At 41.6% G+C, this 16,034-nt stretch overlaps 1 protein-coding gene across 6 annotated transcripts in view; it reads left to right on the forward strand.

Annotated features, from left to right (window-relative positions):
• The window catches only part of Ccnt2 (cyclin T2), a 34,739-nt gene extending 22,558 nt beyond the window's left edge, over window positions 1–12,181 (forward strand). For 2 of the 6 annotated variants that reach the window (XM_055602067.1, XM_055602084.1), the window contains 4 exons: window positions 1,055–1,100; window positions 2,659–2,822; window positions 5,766–5,836; window positions 6,264–12,181. In XM_055602067.1, coding sequence (XP_055458042.1) covers window positions 1,055–1,100; window positions 2,659–2,822; window positions 5,766–5,836; window positions 6,264–7,661 — 1,679 coding nt within the window. In that variant the 3' untranslated portion in view covers window positions 7,662–12,181. Of the gene's footprint in view, window positions 1–323; window positions 937–1,054; window positions 1,411–2,658; window positions 2,823–5,765; window positions 5,837–6,263 lie in introns of those variants that run through there. The other 4 variants (XM_055602075.1, XM_055602105.1, XM_055602092.1 and 1 more) reach the window with 4 other exon arrangements.
• The last annotated feature ends 3,853 nt before the right edge of the window (window positions 12,182–16,034 follow it).

The raw sequence follows: 16,034 nt of genomic DNA on the forward strand, positions 1-16,034 counted from the left end.
TCACCTCCCATTCCAGATGAGACGCTGCTACCTCGCTGCAGAATTGGCTGTGGTCATTTTACCAGGGACCTTTCACTCTGATCTCTCCTTCCCTCCCCACCAGGAAAGAATACCATACTTAAGTCACACTGCCTCCAAGACCTCTGGTGCTCTGACAGTCTTCTTTAGCACAGCTCTGCCAGACCCAATCCTTTTTGTTAAATCTTCCCTTGATGATCACATGGGGCGGCAGGGATTACAGGTGCCAAGAGTGGAACCAGGAGGGAGGATCTGGGGGCTTGGGGGGGGGAGGGGCTGGGGCTGCCAGGCTAGGTGAACAGTGGTGTTGAACAGAAGGGTGGGGTCTCTCTGGGAAGGTGTTGTGCACAAGAAGGGGAAGGGAAATTGTTGGTGTCTTAAGAAACCAGTTAAAACTGCTTTCCTGTTGGGGACCTGTGTTGGAAGCATTCTCCCAGAACATTCGTCTTTCTACGTATTAAGCTCTAATTGGCGTTTATAAGTTAAAAACAAGTACAGTGGGCTTCCTATATTCTGTTTATGTGATAACATGATAAAGAACTGAGATTTGTGCTCTTAAATTTGGGGTGGGGGTTTTGTTCCATTTTGAAGGAAATATTTAAGCCAACCTAAATATGATGACAGGATTTAGTGGCAGACAACTCTTTGTATTTTGTATTAGACTTCAAAAATCTTTTTCTTCTTCCTCTTTTTGTTTTTTGTTTTTGTTTTTTTAAATCCAGGAGAATGCTTTATTTCAACTTTTAGCTGACTAGATGCTTAACTTAGTAACAAGTTTAGCCCTTGTAACTGGCTAGCTAAAAGCAAATCGGCTTGTTTCTCAGATCTATGGGGGATAGCAAGAAACATTTGAGTGAATGTTGTTGAAGATTTTCAGTAGTATAGAGAATGATGGCGCTCTTGTGATATTTGTAAGTAGTAAGTAAAATTTACTTTTTGTGTACAAATCTTTGATGTTTTGTTGTATTGAGAGTTTTGTGGTATTTACATGTTGAAGCTGATGATACTGTCTTCGTTCTTCTTTCTTTTCTTACAGCAAGCAAGGATTTGGCACAGACATCCTATTTCATGGCTACCAACAGGTTGTTATCCTGACCCTCTTTGTTGCACTGTTGTAGCACACTATAGCTTCCTTTAATGCAGGGCCCCCTCAACGTGTCTCTTGCCCTTGTTGCAACAGGAGACTGGACCATCTACTGTGGTGGTACCTTCCTGGTTGCTTTGCGGTGTATTGTACAAGGGACTTTGGGCACAGAGGGGTTAAATGCACACTGTGAAGTGTAGTGGTGCTTTCTGGTGGCATATTCTCGATTTGTGAGTGCATAAGTCTAAACTTGGTAGCCTGAATAGCAGCTAAAGATTACACAGAGCTAAACTTAACCTAGAAACTTGGTAAGTATAAAGCTATTTCTAGTTTACAATTATAGTTAAATGACTTTTTATTTTTACATTGATCCAGTCTTTTGAAATCATTGCTAAAATTTAAGTAAAATTTATGTAATTTTGGACTTGTTCCAGATAATATTTCAAATAGTAAATTAGAAGTAGTTAATTATTATCAGTGCCTAGTTTTGCAGAAATACAGTCTTTATTTTAAAAATCCTGCTTTTCTGTTTAAAGTACAAATATAGTGTGTGTTTGTGGCTATTTAGTAAATGTTTCATCTATTCTAAACTAGAAGAATAGTTTGAAGGAAGCTTTAAAGTGAATGTATAATTCTGTTCTGGGTTGATATTAAAGGTTGAAAGATTGTTACGTGGGCACTGTGGAAACAGGAACCAAACTAGCTTTTTGGAATAGTAGAACTTTGGTTAGTCAGCTGGGCATGATGGCATGTCTGGCATCCCAGCACTGGGACGTAGAGACAGGAAGATCAGAATTTCAGAGTCCTTGTCTACATAGTGAGTTTGAGGCCAGTCTGGGCTACATGAGACCCTGTCTCAAAAAAAAAAAAAAAAAAAACTTTGTTAAAAAAGCTAGCCTATGAAATGTCACCTGCCCAATTTTTGGTACATGATGAGAAGTAAAGATAGTATTTATTAGTATTAACCTACTTTATTTTGACATAAGGTAAGTTATTTTTGAGACTTTGCTGGAAGAGACAGAGAAATGTGCATGAGCGAGGACTAAAAAGCTCTGAATTACAAAGGTTCTTTTTTTTTTTTTTTTTTTTTTTGTCAAGCCACATCAAATGGTCTAATCTTTGATTGTGACATTAAAATTGCTTTGGTTTATAAAGTCTTTACATTTTTGCCATAGTGTTTAAAAAAAAAAAAAGAACCAAGACTACCACAAAAATGGTTTAAAAGGTTATACTTTTTATATGGTGATTATTGTAAATATACTCTTTTCTTTATATTATACTCTGTTAGGCTTTAAAACAATTTTATTAGTATTAGTAATGTAAATAAAATATTGATCTACTGTGGAGGGGTGAGAATGAGGGAAGTGTTTATGACCTATAAAGACTTTTTATTAAAGCGTTCAGTAGTGTTAGCTCTTAATTTAATAGAATATCATTATGTAAAGAGAAACGCTTCTGATTTTATGTTTGCTTTTGTCTTACTGGCAAATGTTTTTCTTTGTTTTACATATTTCGAATTTCTGTGGCCCTCTACTTTTAAATCTGCTCTACACCAGTTTGCATCTCACGACCTTCTGTCTTCAGTACAAACCCACAGTGATAGCATGTGTGTGCATTCATTTGGCTTGCAAATGGTCCAATTGGGAGATCCCTGTGTCAACGGATGGAAAGCACTGGTGGGAGTATGTGGACCCTACAGTTACCCTAGAGCTGCTGGATGGTAAGCAGAGCTCTTCCGCTGTGACATGTGCACTGCCCGGCTGAGCAGCGGCCGGTGGGTTAGGTAGGCAACGCGCCATTGTGGGTTCTAGGCCATGCTTGCCTCATTTGTGATAGTCGGCCTGCCCCGCTTGTAAAACCTACTTGAAAAAAGCAAAACAAAAACCCTTTTCATTCGTTCCCCTTTGTGGGGAGGATGGAGGGATATGTATGTGCTGCACACGCACATATATTTGTTACTGGCATTAACATGCTGTTTTTAAATTGTTTGTTGTTGTTCCCGGTTTATTTGGAGGAAAGCAAATCTAAAAAAACCACTTAGGGCCTTTTTATTTGCCTCCTTTGTCCTATACCTTGGAAAATCGGGTTACTGTGTCACTGTTTAACCGTAGCAGCCAATCTAGTAAAAGTTATCTGCCTTTTAGGTCCTATGGACAGTTGCCTTTATTATTATTGTTGACATAAGAGCCACCTGTATCTTCTTTCATTTCTGTTCTGTATAGGTTCAAGTTCATTGTTGATTTGGAAGTTGAAGTTCAATAAATTAGAATGGTAGCATGGTTTCTGGTGTGATGCAGTTATCCTGAAGTGTCTGCAGTGTGTCTGCTATTTTTACTTCCTAAGTAACTGCTCCCCAAGCACTGGCTTAGACTTAGCATAGTTAAAAAAAAAAGTCTCTGCATGTGAGTGTGGGTGTGTACACATGTACAGCCGTTTATGTCTCATTCTATCTGTCAATTAGCTGTAACAGAGAAAGACCTTAATAGGGAAGGCTGGCAGAAATCTAAGCTCCTAGGAGATGGAGCTAAGAAAGTCAGTTTGAGGCCATACTCTCAGGCCAGCCTAGACTACACGAGTCTGTCTTTCAGAGAGAGAGATAACAGATTAGATAGGGGTCTCTGTAGACCTGATACTCTATAATGCATGTAGCTTATTTATTTACATTAATGAAATGTTATAAAATTTGACAGACAAGATATGTAAGAAAGGAAAAACAAAGCTTGAATTTTTGTCTGTGTGCAGACAAAATTTGTGCAGGAAATTTCAGGCAAGACATCTTCACATCTGGGTATTTGTTGGAGTCATTTGAAAAGTTGTGTTTTCAGAGGAAGAAATGGAGGTCTCAGCATTGGATTTTATTTTGTCCGGACTTGCTCAAATACTCCCTGAGCCAGACAGGAAACCATCTTGAAATTACTGAAGAAGTTCCATGTAAATTCAAGGCTCATTTAGATTTTTATTGTTGGGTGCTTTTTAGCACAATTTTTACAGACTGATCTTGGGTGTTGTTGGTGATACAGTCATCATTGTCTGGGGTTCAGGACATTGAACTCAGTCTCATAAGTGCTGGGCAAGTACTTTACCACTGATCTATACCTCACCCACTCACAGGCTGAGTTTGGTTTGTTGTCATGCTGTGACAACATTTAGATAGCTGTGTATCTAGTGATACTGAGTTGATTTTTGTGTGTTCTTCACTGAGACATTATCTTACCAGTTCCTGTCAGTCTTAACATTTGCCTAGGCTAGGTAACAGGAAAACTTGATATTTGCACCAAAACTCAGTGAATGTGCAGTCTCTGTACTTGGTCCCTTTGTGTCATGCCGGAGCCCACTGGCAGGGTCGAACAGTACCTGAGTGGGGGGTGGGGATTGAGATAAATAAAGAAGTCACACTACACACATGATCAGCGTGCGAGGACTATCTAGTAAACACTGCAGCAGGGAGTTTATTCCACAGTTCCTTTTTATAGGCAAAGCAAAAACAAGTCACATCAATAAAGAAAGAAGTTCATGTAACTACCAAACTTGTTTTCTTAAACCACTTTCCTGTAGCAGATATGATCCAAGGTCACACAAATAAGTTTGAGGAACTTAGCAAGACATCTGCTTATATCTCTGTCTCCGGGTGAAAATATGTTTTTCGCTGAATACTCAATAACAAAGCAGCTTGACAAACAAGCATCTCTCTACAGTGTCAGTTGACTTGACATGGTTTTAATACAAATGATAACCTGTCTCACTTGACATTTTGCCATTGACCATTAATAATGGATTTTAGGTGGTAAAATTATTATTTAACAGAATGTTGCAATTTTGGAGCAGTGGTCACTTCATTATACTCCCAAACTTAAGATATTATATAAAATTCTGACCAGAGTAATTTACTGCTATAGCATTAATTGCTGGGCAGTGTGAGTGGAGTTACTGTTTTTGAAAAAAAAATTAACCTTGAAATTTTAAGATTAGGAGATTAACATTTGTATACCACTGCTTATTAAACCTGGCTGTATTCGGATTTTCCCATTTTCTCTCGTGTAGGATGTAAGTTCTATTTGTATCTAATTGAAATGTCCAGGTAGTCATCTCCAAGCTCCCAGTTTGAAGAATAATAAGTGACTTTCCAGAATGATTCTCTGTTTGTCTGATACTTCCTCATCATTAGGGTTGAGTGTTGTTGGCAGGAATACTGCAGAAGTAGGTTGTTTTCTACTTGTCTTTCAAAGCCTGGGACTGTGTTCGCTTAGTATGTCTTACCATCGTGCTGGCCACGTGGTGACAGTGGTATTCTTTATGATTAAGCATGTTGGGAAAAATATATTTGGTGCTGTACAAACAATAGCTTTTTTCCAACTTCTGCTTGCTAATTTTAAAGACGCATTAATGGATCTTTTCTCCATTAAATATTGTCCCCCCACCATCCTCCCCAGGAGTTTTATTTTTTATGTAAGCAAGTGAAATGCCGGGAGGGATCTTTTTTAAATTACTTCAGCTTTGAAATAACAGTTCAGAGTCATGTCTGCTTCAGTGTGTGCTAAAGACTGAACAGGAAGTTCACAATGAAAGGGTGAACTCTTAGGACCACTTTTAAATACTGCCTACTTGAGAGAAGTTCACATCCAAAAGACATTGTCTAAGCTTTAAATTTAAATTTTATTTTTAGAGCTAACACATGAGTTTCTACAAATATTGGAGAAAACGCCTAGTAGGTTGAAGAGGATTCGAAACTGGAGGGTAAGAGAATTGACAGGATTTAATTAACAAAATATCAATTTGTTGCTTTATCTAGCAGTTGCCCAGGAAACGGTTTGAGAGTGAATTGCTAAATACTGTACTTTGCATTAAATACTGTATTTTACATTGTACCACACATAGACTCAGCTCCTGTGTCCAATTTTCAATCATAATGAAGAAATTCTCTTTCAAAGGGATTTCTAAGTGAGGCTAAGCCTACACAGGTAACTCTGTCTCAAGTCCTGGGTTAGGATATAATTGAATCTAAATCTCAAACCTTAGAGCCTTCTGTTGCATTCTTTTATTGCCGTAGAACTTTGGGTTTCAGTGGGTTTGTTTCCATGTACTTCTATAGATTTTTACAAGCAAAGAAATGTGTATTAGGTCCCTTCACTGTCATTGTTTCTTCTGTTTCTCTTTTAACTAGGCTATGGCTAAGAAACCAAAAGTAGATGGACAAGTATCAGAGACACCACTGCTTGGTTCATCTTTGGTGCAGAATTCCATTTTAGTAGATAGTGTCACTGGTGTACCTGCCAATCCAAGTTTTCAGAAGCCGTCAACATCAACGTTCCCTGCTCCAGTACCTCTAAATTCAGGAAATACTTCTGTTCAAGATAGCCGTGCGCCTGATAATTTGTCAGTGCTAGCAGGAGGAGTGCCCAGTACCTCGTACAGTTTGTCTTCACACCAAGAATGGCCTCCACATCCAGACTCGGCCAGGACAGACCCAGTGTACACGCAGAAGCAGGAGGCCACTCTCTCTGGGAGCCAATACATAAGCTTCCAGCAGGGACCTTCAGTGACACTGCATTCAGGATTACATCACAGGCCGGACAAAGCTGCTGATCACTCATCAGCTAAGCAAGAATATACTCACAAAGCTGGAAGCAGTAAGCACCATGGGCCCGTACCTGTTACTCCTGGAGTGGTTCCTCAGAAAATGTCTTTGGATAAGTACAGAGAAAAGCGGAAGCTAGAAACCCTTGACCTGGACACAAGGGATCATTATCTAACTGCCCATGCAGAGCAGCAGCACAAACATGGGCCGGCTCAAGCAGTTGCAGGCAGTTCTGTTACTTCTCCCATTAAAATGAAACTTCCCCTGGCCAACTCTGACAAACCGGAGAAGCACACGGCAGAGAAAAAGGAGAGGAGTGGATCACTGAAGCTACGGATTCCAATCCCACCCCCTGATAAAGGTCCCAGTAAGGAGGAGCTGAAGATGAAGATCAAAGTGTCGTCCTCTGAAAGACACAGCTCTTCTGATGAAGGCAGTGGGAAAAGCAAGCACTCAAGCCCACATATCAGCAGAGACCACAAGGAGAAGCACAAAGAACACCCCGCCAACCGTCACCACAGCAGCCACAAGCATTTGCACATGCACAGCGGAGTCAGTAAGCATGCTGCCGATGGAATGCCACCCACTGTGCTGAGGAGTCCTGTGGGCCTGGTCCCTGAAGGCATCTCCTCTGCCTCCAGTGCAAGGAAGAAGCTGCATATCAACGATGCCTCCCACAACCACCACTCCAAAATGAGCAAAAGTTCCAAAAGTTCAGGTAGTTCATCTAGTTCTTCCTCTGTTAAGCAGTATCTATCCTCTCACAGCTCTGTTTTTAACCATCCCTTACCTCCTCCTCCCCCTGTCACATACCAGGTGGGCTACGGACATCTCAGCACCCTCGTGAAACTGGACAAGAAACCAGTGGAGCCCCACGGTCCTGAGGCCAATCACGAGTACAGTACAAGCAGCCAGCATATGGACTACAAAGACACATTCGACATGCTGGACTCGCTGCTAAGTGCCCAAGGAATGAATATGTAATCATTTGTTTAGGTCAACTTTTCCTTTCCTTTTTAATTGAAAAATGGTTGGAATAGAAAGCTCCCTCCTGGCCCAGCAGTGGTGCCGCTGCTTCCGTCTTTGTAAGTGCTGCTTTGTTCTTCATTCTGAAAGAAGAGATGACAGTAACAAGTCTATCTCCACACACATAGTGTTCCCAGGACTGTGAACGCATGGAAGATGCAGCTGAGAACATTAGGGTGAATGGCTGGCTGCTGCTAGGAACCTAAGCTGCCTCAAGCTTTTGTTATTTATGATTTGAATACTTGTAGCTGTTTTTGTTGTCGCTTGGCTTTGAATGAGTGTCGGTTGTTTTCTTTTGTGTATTTATACTTGTATGTATGGTTTGCATGTCTCAGTGATAAAGGGATAAAACAGTATGCTGACAACTGTTTACAAGAAAGTGGAGAAAAATGTACATACATTTTTGTATGTTTAGCTATTACCATAAATACTCAGGATTGGAGCTGCTTGTAAGTATAACAATATACAGAATAACTTTATTTTCTTTCATCAGACTCCATCACTAATTAAAACACAAGTGGCACTTTTTTATGTTAACCTTAACTCTAGGCCTTACTGGAAGCCGCTGAGGGGACACTTCACTACTAGACGGGATGCCGTCCACGGGTGGTCCTTAACACTGGGAAGCGCTCAGTTTGCCTCAGAGGGTCCCACCAGACCGGCTGCAGAGTCAGCCCCTGATTTCTGAAGGCTGAAGAGGAAAAAAATAATAAAGTTTACATACTCTTGATGTGAAGTGCATTTAAATGTTTGTTGGCTTGTTGCAGTGCTGTAGAAGAGCAGTTAATACTGGATCTGAGAATGACTGTGACTTAACTCACAGGAGCTCCCAGTGAAGAATTAGTCCATTCATTCAAGAACTTTGACACTACAGATTCTAACAGCGAACAGGGATCACTTTTCCTTTAGTATTTGCAGTGATACCATAGTCTTGAATCTACTCTTCCCATGGAGAGAGAGAGGGGTGTGTGAGAGAGACCATATTTCTTTTTCAGGTAAATGCAGTCTTCCTTATAAAAATGAAATTAAACCTATGCTGTCTTGATTCTTTTATATTCTAACAATAAATAAAAAGAAAAGATTGCTGACTGTACATTGTACCTGTATTTATAGCTTATGGTCATTATCAGGAAAATGTCAGGAAAAAGGCCAGCCTCGGGCAAGCCACTGCTGGAGGTTTAACATTGGTTTGCACGTCTTAGTGGGTTCTCGTTGAAGTAAAGCTTGCACTGTCACCTGACGCCTGGTCAGGGGATAGACTTAATTTGTCTAAATTTTGGTGTAAGCACCAATAGTAATGGCTCTTGTCTGTTGCCTAATCTTGAATTTATTTCTGTGGTAAGTCTTAGCTGTTGAGTCTCTTTAAGATGGGTCGGATTCAGCTTGTATTGATTGAATCACAAGTTTTCCCCTGTATATGAACTGTTTGTTACAAAGCCACTGATCTGTGCACAATTGTAACTTTATTCAAGTATGTTGTTGGTGTAAATATTAGAGTTGAGCCTTGTACTCTACTTTTATTTAGCGATTACCTGATTTGCCAGTAGCTATTTGTTTTGTTTTGTTTTGTTTTGTTTTAAAGAAAATTGTTGATTATTTTGTCAATGTTATTTGAACCTGGGATGTCAGGAGTCTCTTTGTGGGTACTCAGCCTAACAGGCCAGTCCTCACTCTGGTCTTATCTTGCATCAGTAATCTTTGTTACCATGTGATTTTTTTGTTGCTGTGTGGAATACAATGTATCATAAACATGATGATTCTGAAGCAGTTACAGTTTTACCGTGGTACATATCCAAGGACTAGCATAGAATTTAAACAGAGTACAAGGTGAGGGAGGGAAGGGTTTTGTTCTTGGTGATTTAGATGTGAAGCCTCGACAGAGCATCATGTGAACTGACATGGGGTGGTTGTGCTACTGTATCATTGGGAGTGATGCCAGGAATTTTAATCAGCTTTTGTAAAGAATATCCAGAGAAGTAGTGAACTTACTTGCAGTATGACATAGAAAACAATGTGAATATTTAAGGTCTGGGACTATAGTTAAGCTTCACTAAGGATTTTCAGAAATGTGTTATTTTTTGTTTCTTTTTGTTTTTTGTTTGTTTGTTTAGATATGGGAATAAAGGTAATTTTGTTGACTCTTTATTGGTGCTAATGACGGACAGTTAAACAGATAGTGTATATGCCGTGGATCAGTACACTGAGTACTTCCAGAATTGACTTTGAAATGCTGTGTATTCACTTCACTCTGTAAATGTAATTCTTTACAATGACTATTTATTAAAAGGCAGTCAGTTGTGATTTTTACAGGATTGTGTGAACTATTCAAACTCTTCAACCTCTGAATAAGATGCTAAAACTACAATGGGGGAAAAATGCGTGAATCTTCTTATGTTTTCTTTCCAATAAGGAAAACTCTCAATTCATATCACCATGAATTTGCTTGAACAGTCTCGTTTGCATAAAATAGTTCATCTGCATGGTCCCATTAGACTCTACCAAAGAAAAAAGACTCAATAAATGGACATTCTTTTGTGAGTCTTGTAAGTAGCCATAAATAACCAAAATAGTATCAAACTTAGGTGTGAAATTTCACATGTGCAAAGTACTGTTAAGGTGATACATTTTGATGAGTTTTTTAATACTTGAAAATATTAAAAAGCACTATCTTTACGTCGTCCTTTAAGAGTGATTCGTTCTTAAGGTGTTCCCTAGGTATGCGACCTTTCTGCGAAAGCACATTGTAAGCAGAGGCTTCCTGTCTACCTCTCAGCTAACTTTCCAAAATCAAGGTGTGCTTCCTCAGTATTTGCCTTAGTTACTGACACATCCTGTTTGCAGAACCAAAGCAAAGGAGTTTTGTTGTGGAGGCCTTCTCGGAGGCTGCAGTACAAACGTGCCAGTGCCTGCTGTTGGGTAAGGCCCTGCGTGTCTCGTAGCAGTGGTGCCAGGCCTGGGTACGCGTTAAAGTCATGAATGTGCATCTCAGTCTTTGCTGGGATTAGAGTATTCAGCCTTTGAAGATGTCTTCCATGGTATGGAATGTTTTCTTCAGGAATCTCCTGAGTATGCACTTTGGACCAACAGATACTAATTACACAGAACTCCTAAACTTTTGGACCTATCTGTCCCCTTTGAACTAAAAATAGGACTAGTTAGGATTTACTTTAAAGAACCAGTTTGAAATGTTTTCATTAGTTAACCAAATACCTTGCTTTAAGAGGTTTCAAGAAAGCGTGTTTCTTAGCATTTAAATTCTGATTTTATTCCTTAGCTAACCTGAAGTGTAAGCCACTTCCACCATATACATGGGTGGAGCATGATCTGTTGATAGTTTAGGTCCCTGCATTGGGGAGATGGTTTGTTTAGATAACATCTCCAAGAGAGGGACGTTTCTGGTTTGGAATTTTTGAGACTTGGTCTTGCTCTATAACAGAAAGTTATATGGCTTTAAATATAGCCATTCTTCTGCTTCCACCCATGCCTGGATCGGTGGTTCTTAAGTTACTCCCAAACAAGTACTTCAAAAGTGGACTTCATTGGCCGGAAGTTTCTGAGAATTTTGTTTTGTTTTGTTTTGTTTTCTGAGAAATACCTAGAAGCTCTTTGTAACTAAAGACCTCTGGCTTGGTAGTTGTCTTGATTCAGCAGTTTTCCCCTCGGGAGCAGCAGGTTCCACTCACCATACTTTACGGGAAGAGTCGGCAAAGCCCACGCTGGGAAACTGCCAGTTTGCTGAGTTAAATTCTGTCCTGTTGGCTTAAGGCAGGCAGGTTGAAGCGTCTGCGCTGGCCGAGGGCGGTCTGCGTCCCTGGCTTTCCTCAGTGCGCGGTGTTGACACTGCGGTGTGTGTTTAGAACGCAGGCCCATCTAGTCCAGGCCAGCAGACAGTTGCAGGGCCATTGGGCCTGGATGGGAAACCAAGTCAGATGCTTGTTGGAAACGTCTGTCTTTCTTAGTCATCTTAGTGGTACTACATTTTCTAAGTATGTTCGATTATTTCAGTTTTGAGTTGTACCCAGCCCTTTCGTGGTTTGTAATTCACCATCTCTCCTGCCTAGCATATTCTTGAGGTGTGCTGACGTGCCCAAGACTGCATGGGTAGGAGCAGTTCTGTGCTGTTCGCCTACAGCTGACTTCATCCATTCTCTGCAGTTCAGTAATCTCAAAATCAAGCCTGTGAACGCTAGTTTCCTTTTGTTTCCAAGTGTTGAGAGGAAGCCTCACTTAAAGTCCTCCAGCTGACAAGTCCATTTAGTAGTTTGTGTAACTCAATTGGCCTGGTCGTGAGTAGTTTCCCTTGATCAGGAACGCATCCTGGAGTACCAGTTTGTTAAGAACGGTGGAATTCGAACGTTCAAAACCCTTGTGGATAATTGAAAGCAACAAAATGTGTATATTGGCATGAGTTAGCCATTGAATTTCAGCTTCTCATTACATAAGGAATTATTAATAAAGTTTGTTTATTGACAACCAAATTCAAGGCTGTAACATGTCTTACGTTAATGTTAATCCAGATTAACAGTTTGTGGGGAAGTGGGAAGTCTGCCTAGGACAGAGTTGGACTGCTGTCCGTGCTCTCTTTTTTAGTGTAACTTCAAGCTGACAGTGATAGCCGTGGATACAGGACTGGATTTTGTGGTTTGTTTTTTGGTTTGTTTTTTTGTTTTGTTTTGTTTTGTTTTGTTTTTCCCTAATAAGAAAGGTCCCATGTAGCCCAGGTTGGCTAGCCTCAACCTCACTGTGTAGCTGAAACTGGCCTTGAGCTCATGCCCACATTTCCCAGGTGCTCAGATTTCAGATAGGCACCACCACCTCTGCCTTAACATTTCTTAGCTGCTCTGAACTACTTCCCTTCTCCACTTTGCCAATGCTTTCCACTTGAAAGAGAGGGAAAGCTATCCATGACTTTAATAGAGAACTAGGAAGTTTGTTCCCCGTGGACTTTCTAGCGTGGACACGTAAACGTAATGATTACACAATTTTTAAGTCGCACTGGCACATGGCCTGTGTCAGCGATCGCAGTGTTGGGGAGGCAGATGGGAGTATCTCCAGCTCGTTCACCCTGCAGACCAATGAGACACCGCATCTCAAAAGTCGGGGATACAGCCGCTGGCGGGTGACAGCCAAAGCTGTCCTGTCCACGTGGGCACCATACCTGGGACTTGGCCACAGAGCTTGCAAGAAGAGTAAACAGAATGCAGTGACAGGCCAAATATGGTAGCGAATGCCTTTAATCCTGACTCAGGCAGAGGCCGGTGGATACCTTGAGCTCCATACCTTGGTATCACTTGGTAGATGCCAGGTCTACAAAGTGAGTCCCAGGACAGCCAGAGCTACATAGAAAAAATTCCTGTCTTGAAAATCCCAAGTGTAATAATGAAGTGTGTTTTTTGGTTTTTTGGTTTTGTTTTTGTTTTTGTTTTTTTTAGTATTACTGTCTGAAAAAGTAAACAGCTGGGTCTGGTGAAAGGGGCAAGAATTCTGGAGGAATGACATTATTGACAAGTGGAGGATAGACAGCTTTTCACACCATTAAAGGATGCAACCATGAGCTGGACTTCGGTCTTTGATTTATTTCAGTGAAATATCAGAATATAATGGATACCATTTCCAAACTGAATCCATGGGAGGTATGAGGGGCAGAGTTCCAACTTACATAAGACTGGATAGAAGTCTTAGTTCCTCTATATTGTGTAGCCTTGAATTGTGTGTGAATACACACCTGTGACAATCTTTCTCCCTGAACTCAGAGCTCAGCCATTGACTATACTGACTGGCCAGCGATCCGCTGTCATTCATCTTGCTTGCCTCAGCCCTGGGATTACAGGTTCATGCCACCTTGCTGGCTTTTTTCTGGTGCTGGGGATCCAAACTCCACTCCTCATGCTTGCAGAGCAAGCACCTTGCCCGTTGAGCCATTTTCCCAGCCCTGCCAAACTATTTTGAAGGTTTTTAGTCAAAAATTGTCCAGTATTCTACATCAGAAGTGGGGTAGACTTGTTAGCCAGTTTATTTAGCTGTAGTCTGTAACAATGAAAACATGTCTTGCTCCCCACTCGTTTCCCAGAGCTTTGACAGGCTTGAACAGAAGTTGTTAGCTGTTGCTAAATTTAAAATTCCAGATTTAAATGAGTTCTGGAGATGCCTTTAATAATTAAAAGATAATAAAGTCCAACTTTCACAAAAGTACTTTGTTACTGTTTGGTGATTGGTTTTGTTTTGTTTTGAGAGCAGATTCAGTATGTAGCTGGAGGGCTGGCCTGAGACCCGCTGTGTAGAGCAAGATGGCCTCAAAGTTGTAACCTCCCAAGTACTGAGAATATAGGTGTGTACCACCATGCCTGGTCAAATGTAGTTTGACTTTTGACAAAGCCTGATACTAGCGTAAGATAGACCTACATGAGGAGTGGGGAAGGGACAGGGTCTCATGTAGCCCAGGCTGGCCTTGAACTCACTAGATGTAAACGTTGAACTTCTGATTCTTCTGGGATTATAAGTACTCACCACTATGAGTGATTGTTAGCCAGTGTAGGCACACACTCTACCAGCTTACTGTCTGTGTGTATTTCCAGAGATTGGACCTAGGCAAGGCTCCTACCACCGAGCCCTGCACCTGCCCCAGTCCTGCACCCTCAGTTACTTTATTGTTGAGGCCTCCTGAGGCTTTTCTTTGTGGCTGTTTTAAGAGAATCAGAATCTATTTTTTAACAGTAGTAGCCTACCAGTGGAAAAGGGCTTATAATCCTAACAACTCTTAGTGGTGTTTGGAAATGAAAATACTTGTTGGGCGGTGGTGAACACATGCCTTTCCCAGCACTTGGGAGGCAGAGGCAGGTGGATTTCTGAAAGTTTTGAGGCCAGCCTGGTGTCCGGAGCGACTTCCAGGACAGCCAGGGCCACACAGAAAAATCCTGTCCCAACAGACCAGAAGAAAGAAGATACCGTGGGACGACCTCAAGCAGGTACCAGAATGCTGTGCTGAGCTCCCATGCTGTGCTGGCTCTCCCTGTGCGGGGCTAGTGCTTGTCATCCCTGGGTCTAAGCTTAGCTAGTTCTCCCTGTGAGTGTCACCTGACTCACCGACTCAGGAGCAACCCTCAGACCTTGGGCCTATGGACCTGCAGGGAAAGACCTGAGCATTCTGACCCAGGAGTTTGAAAGAAAACCAGCATGGCAGGCAAGTGCTGAGTCGAAGCTACTGGGAGGAGGGAGGTGGTGAAAGAAAAAGTCAGGCCTTAAAGTTGGGCCTGGAGGAGACAAGCAGCTGTCAAGGTGAAGTGGGCAGTTGTCCCAGGAGCTTCTGTGATTTGATAAGCACCATGACTAAGGCAACTTGGGAGGACAGTTTGTTTCAGCCTACACTACTGTATCACAGTCCTCCAAGGGAAGTCAGAACAGGAGCAGACGGGCAAGAACCTGGAGGCAGGGGTTGACGCAGGGGCCGTCTAGGAACTCTGCTTACTCGCTTGCTCACCAAGGCTTGCTCAGCCTGCTTTCTTAGAACACCTTGGACCACCTCTGCTGGGGTGGCCCCACCCACAATCGGAAGAGCCTTCCCACATGAGTCACTAAGAAAACGCATTACAGACGTGACTACAGACCATTCTTACGAAGGCGTTGTCTCAGCTGAGGTCAGGTGATTCTAACTTGTATCTAACTAGCCCGTACAGGGTCATCATGGAAAGTGTATTAATAAAAATACAAACTGGGTTGTGATGTCATAGCCTTTAATCCAAGTACTGGGTGACAAAGGCAGGTAAATCTCTGAGTTCAAAGCCAGCCTGGTCTACAGACTGAGTTCTAGGTAGAACAGCCAGGACCACACAGAGAAACCCTGTGTCAGAAATAAACAACAACAAAAAAAAAAAACACAGAAGCAAAGGAAAAAAATCAGTGTTTTTTAAATATTGGTCTTTAACCTATGTAAAAGTGCTCTTTAGTTCTGAGCCATCTCTCCAGCCCTGAAGTTACTTTTTTTTTTTTTTCCTTAACTAGAACTCAAGGGCAGGCAGGCAGGCAGGCAGGCTTAGCAGTGAAGATCCATAAGCAGCTGCCCACCTTTTCAAGACTTCTTCGTTCAGTGGTGAAAGAGTGGAAGACCTCAGCTCCTCCTGTCACATGTCCTAAGGTTTCTGGAATCTAGGGTTATCACGAGATTCCTGGGAAAACCCCAAGTTCTTGCGATCCATCACTCCAGTGTGTATGTCTGCATACATAAACATATTTCTGCCAGGTTGGTTGGTTACATCATCATAGCAATCCCTGCGATCTTTTACCCTCCCCTCCTCACTTCCTGTAGACTTCTTTTGCAAGAATTAAGTCATGCGT

Source organism: Psammomys obesus, unplaced genomic scaffold (assembly GCF_907164565.1).
Source record: "Psammomys obesus unplaced genomic scaffold, mPsaObe1.curated_primary_1811, whole genome shotgun sequence".
Lineage (NCBI taxonomy): Eukaryota > Metazoa > Chordata > Mammalia > Rodentia > Muridae > Psammomys > Psammomys obesus.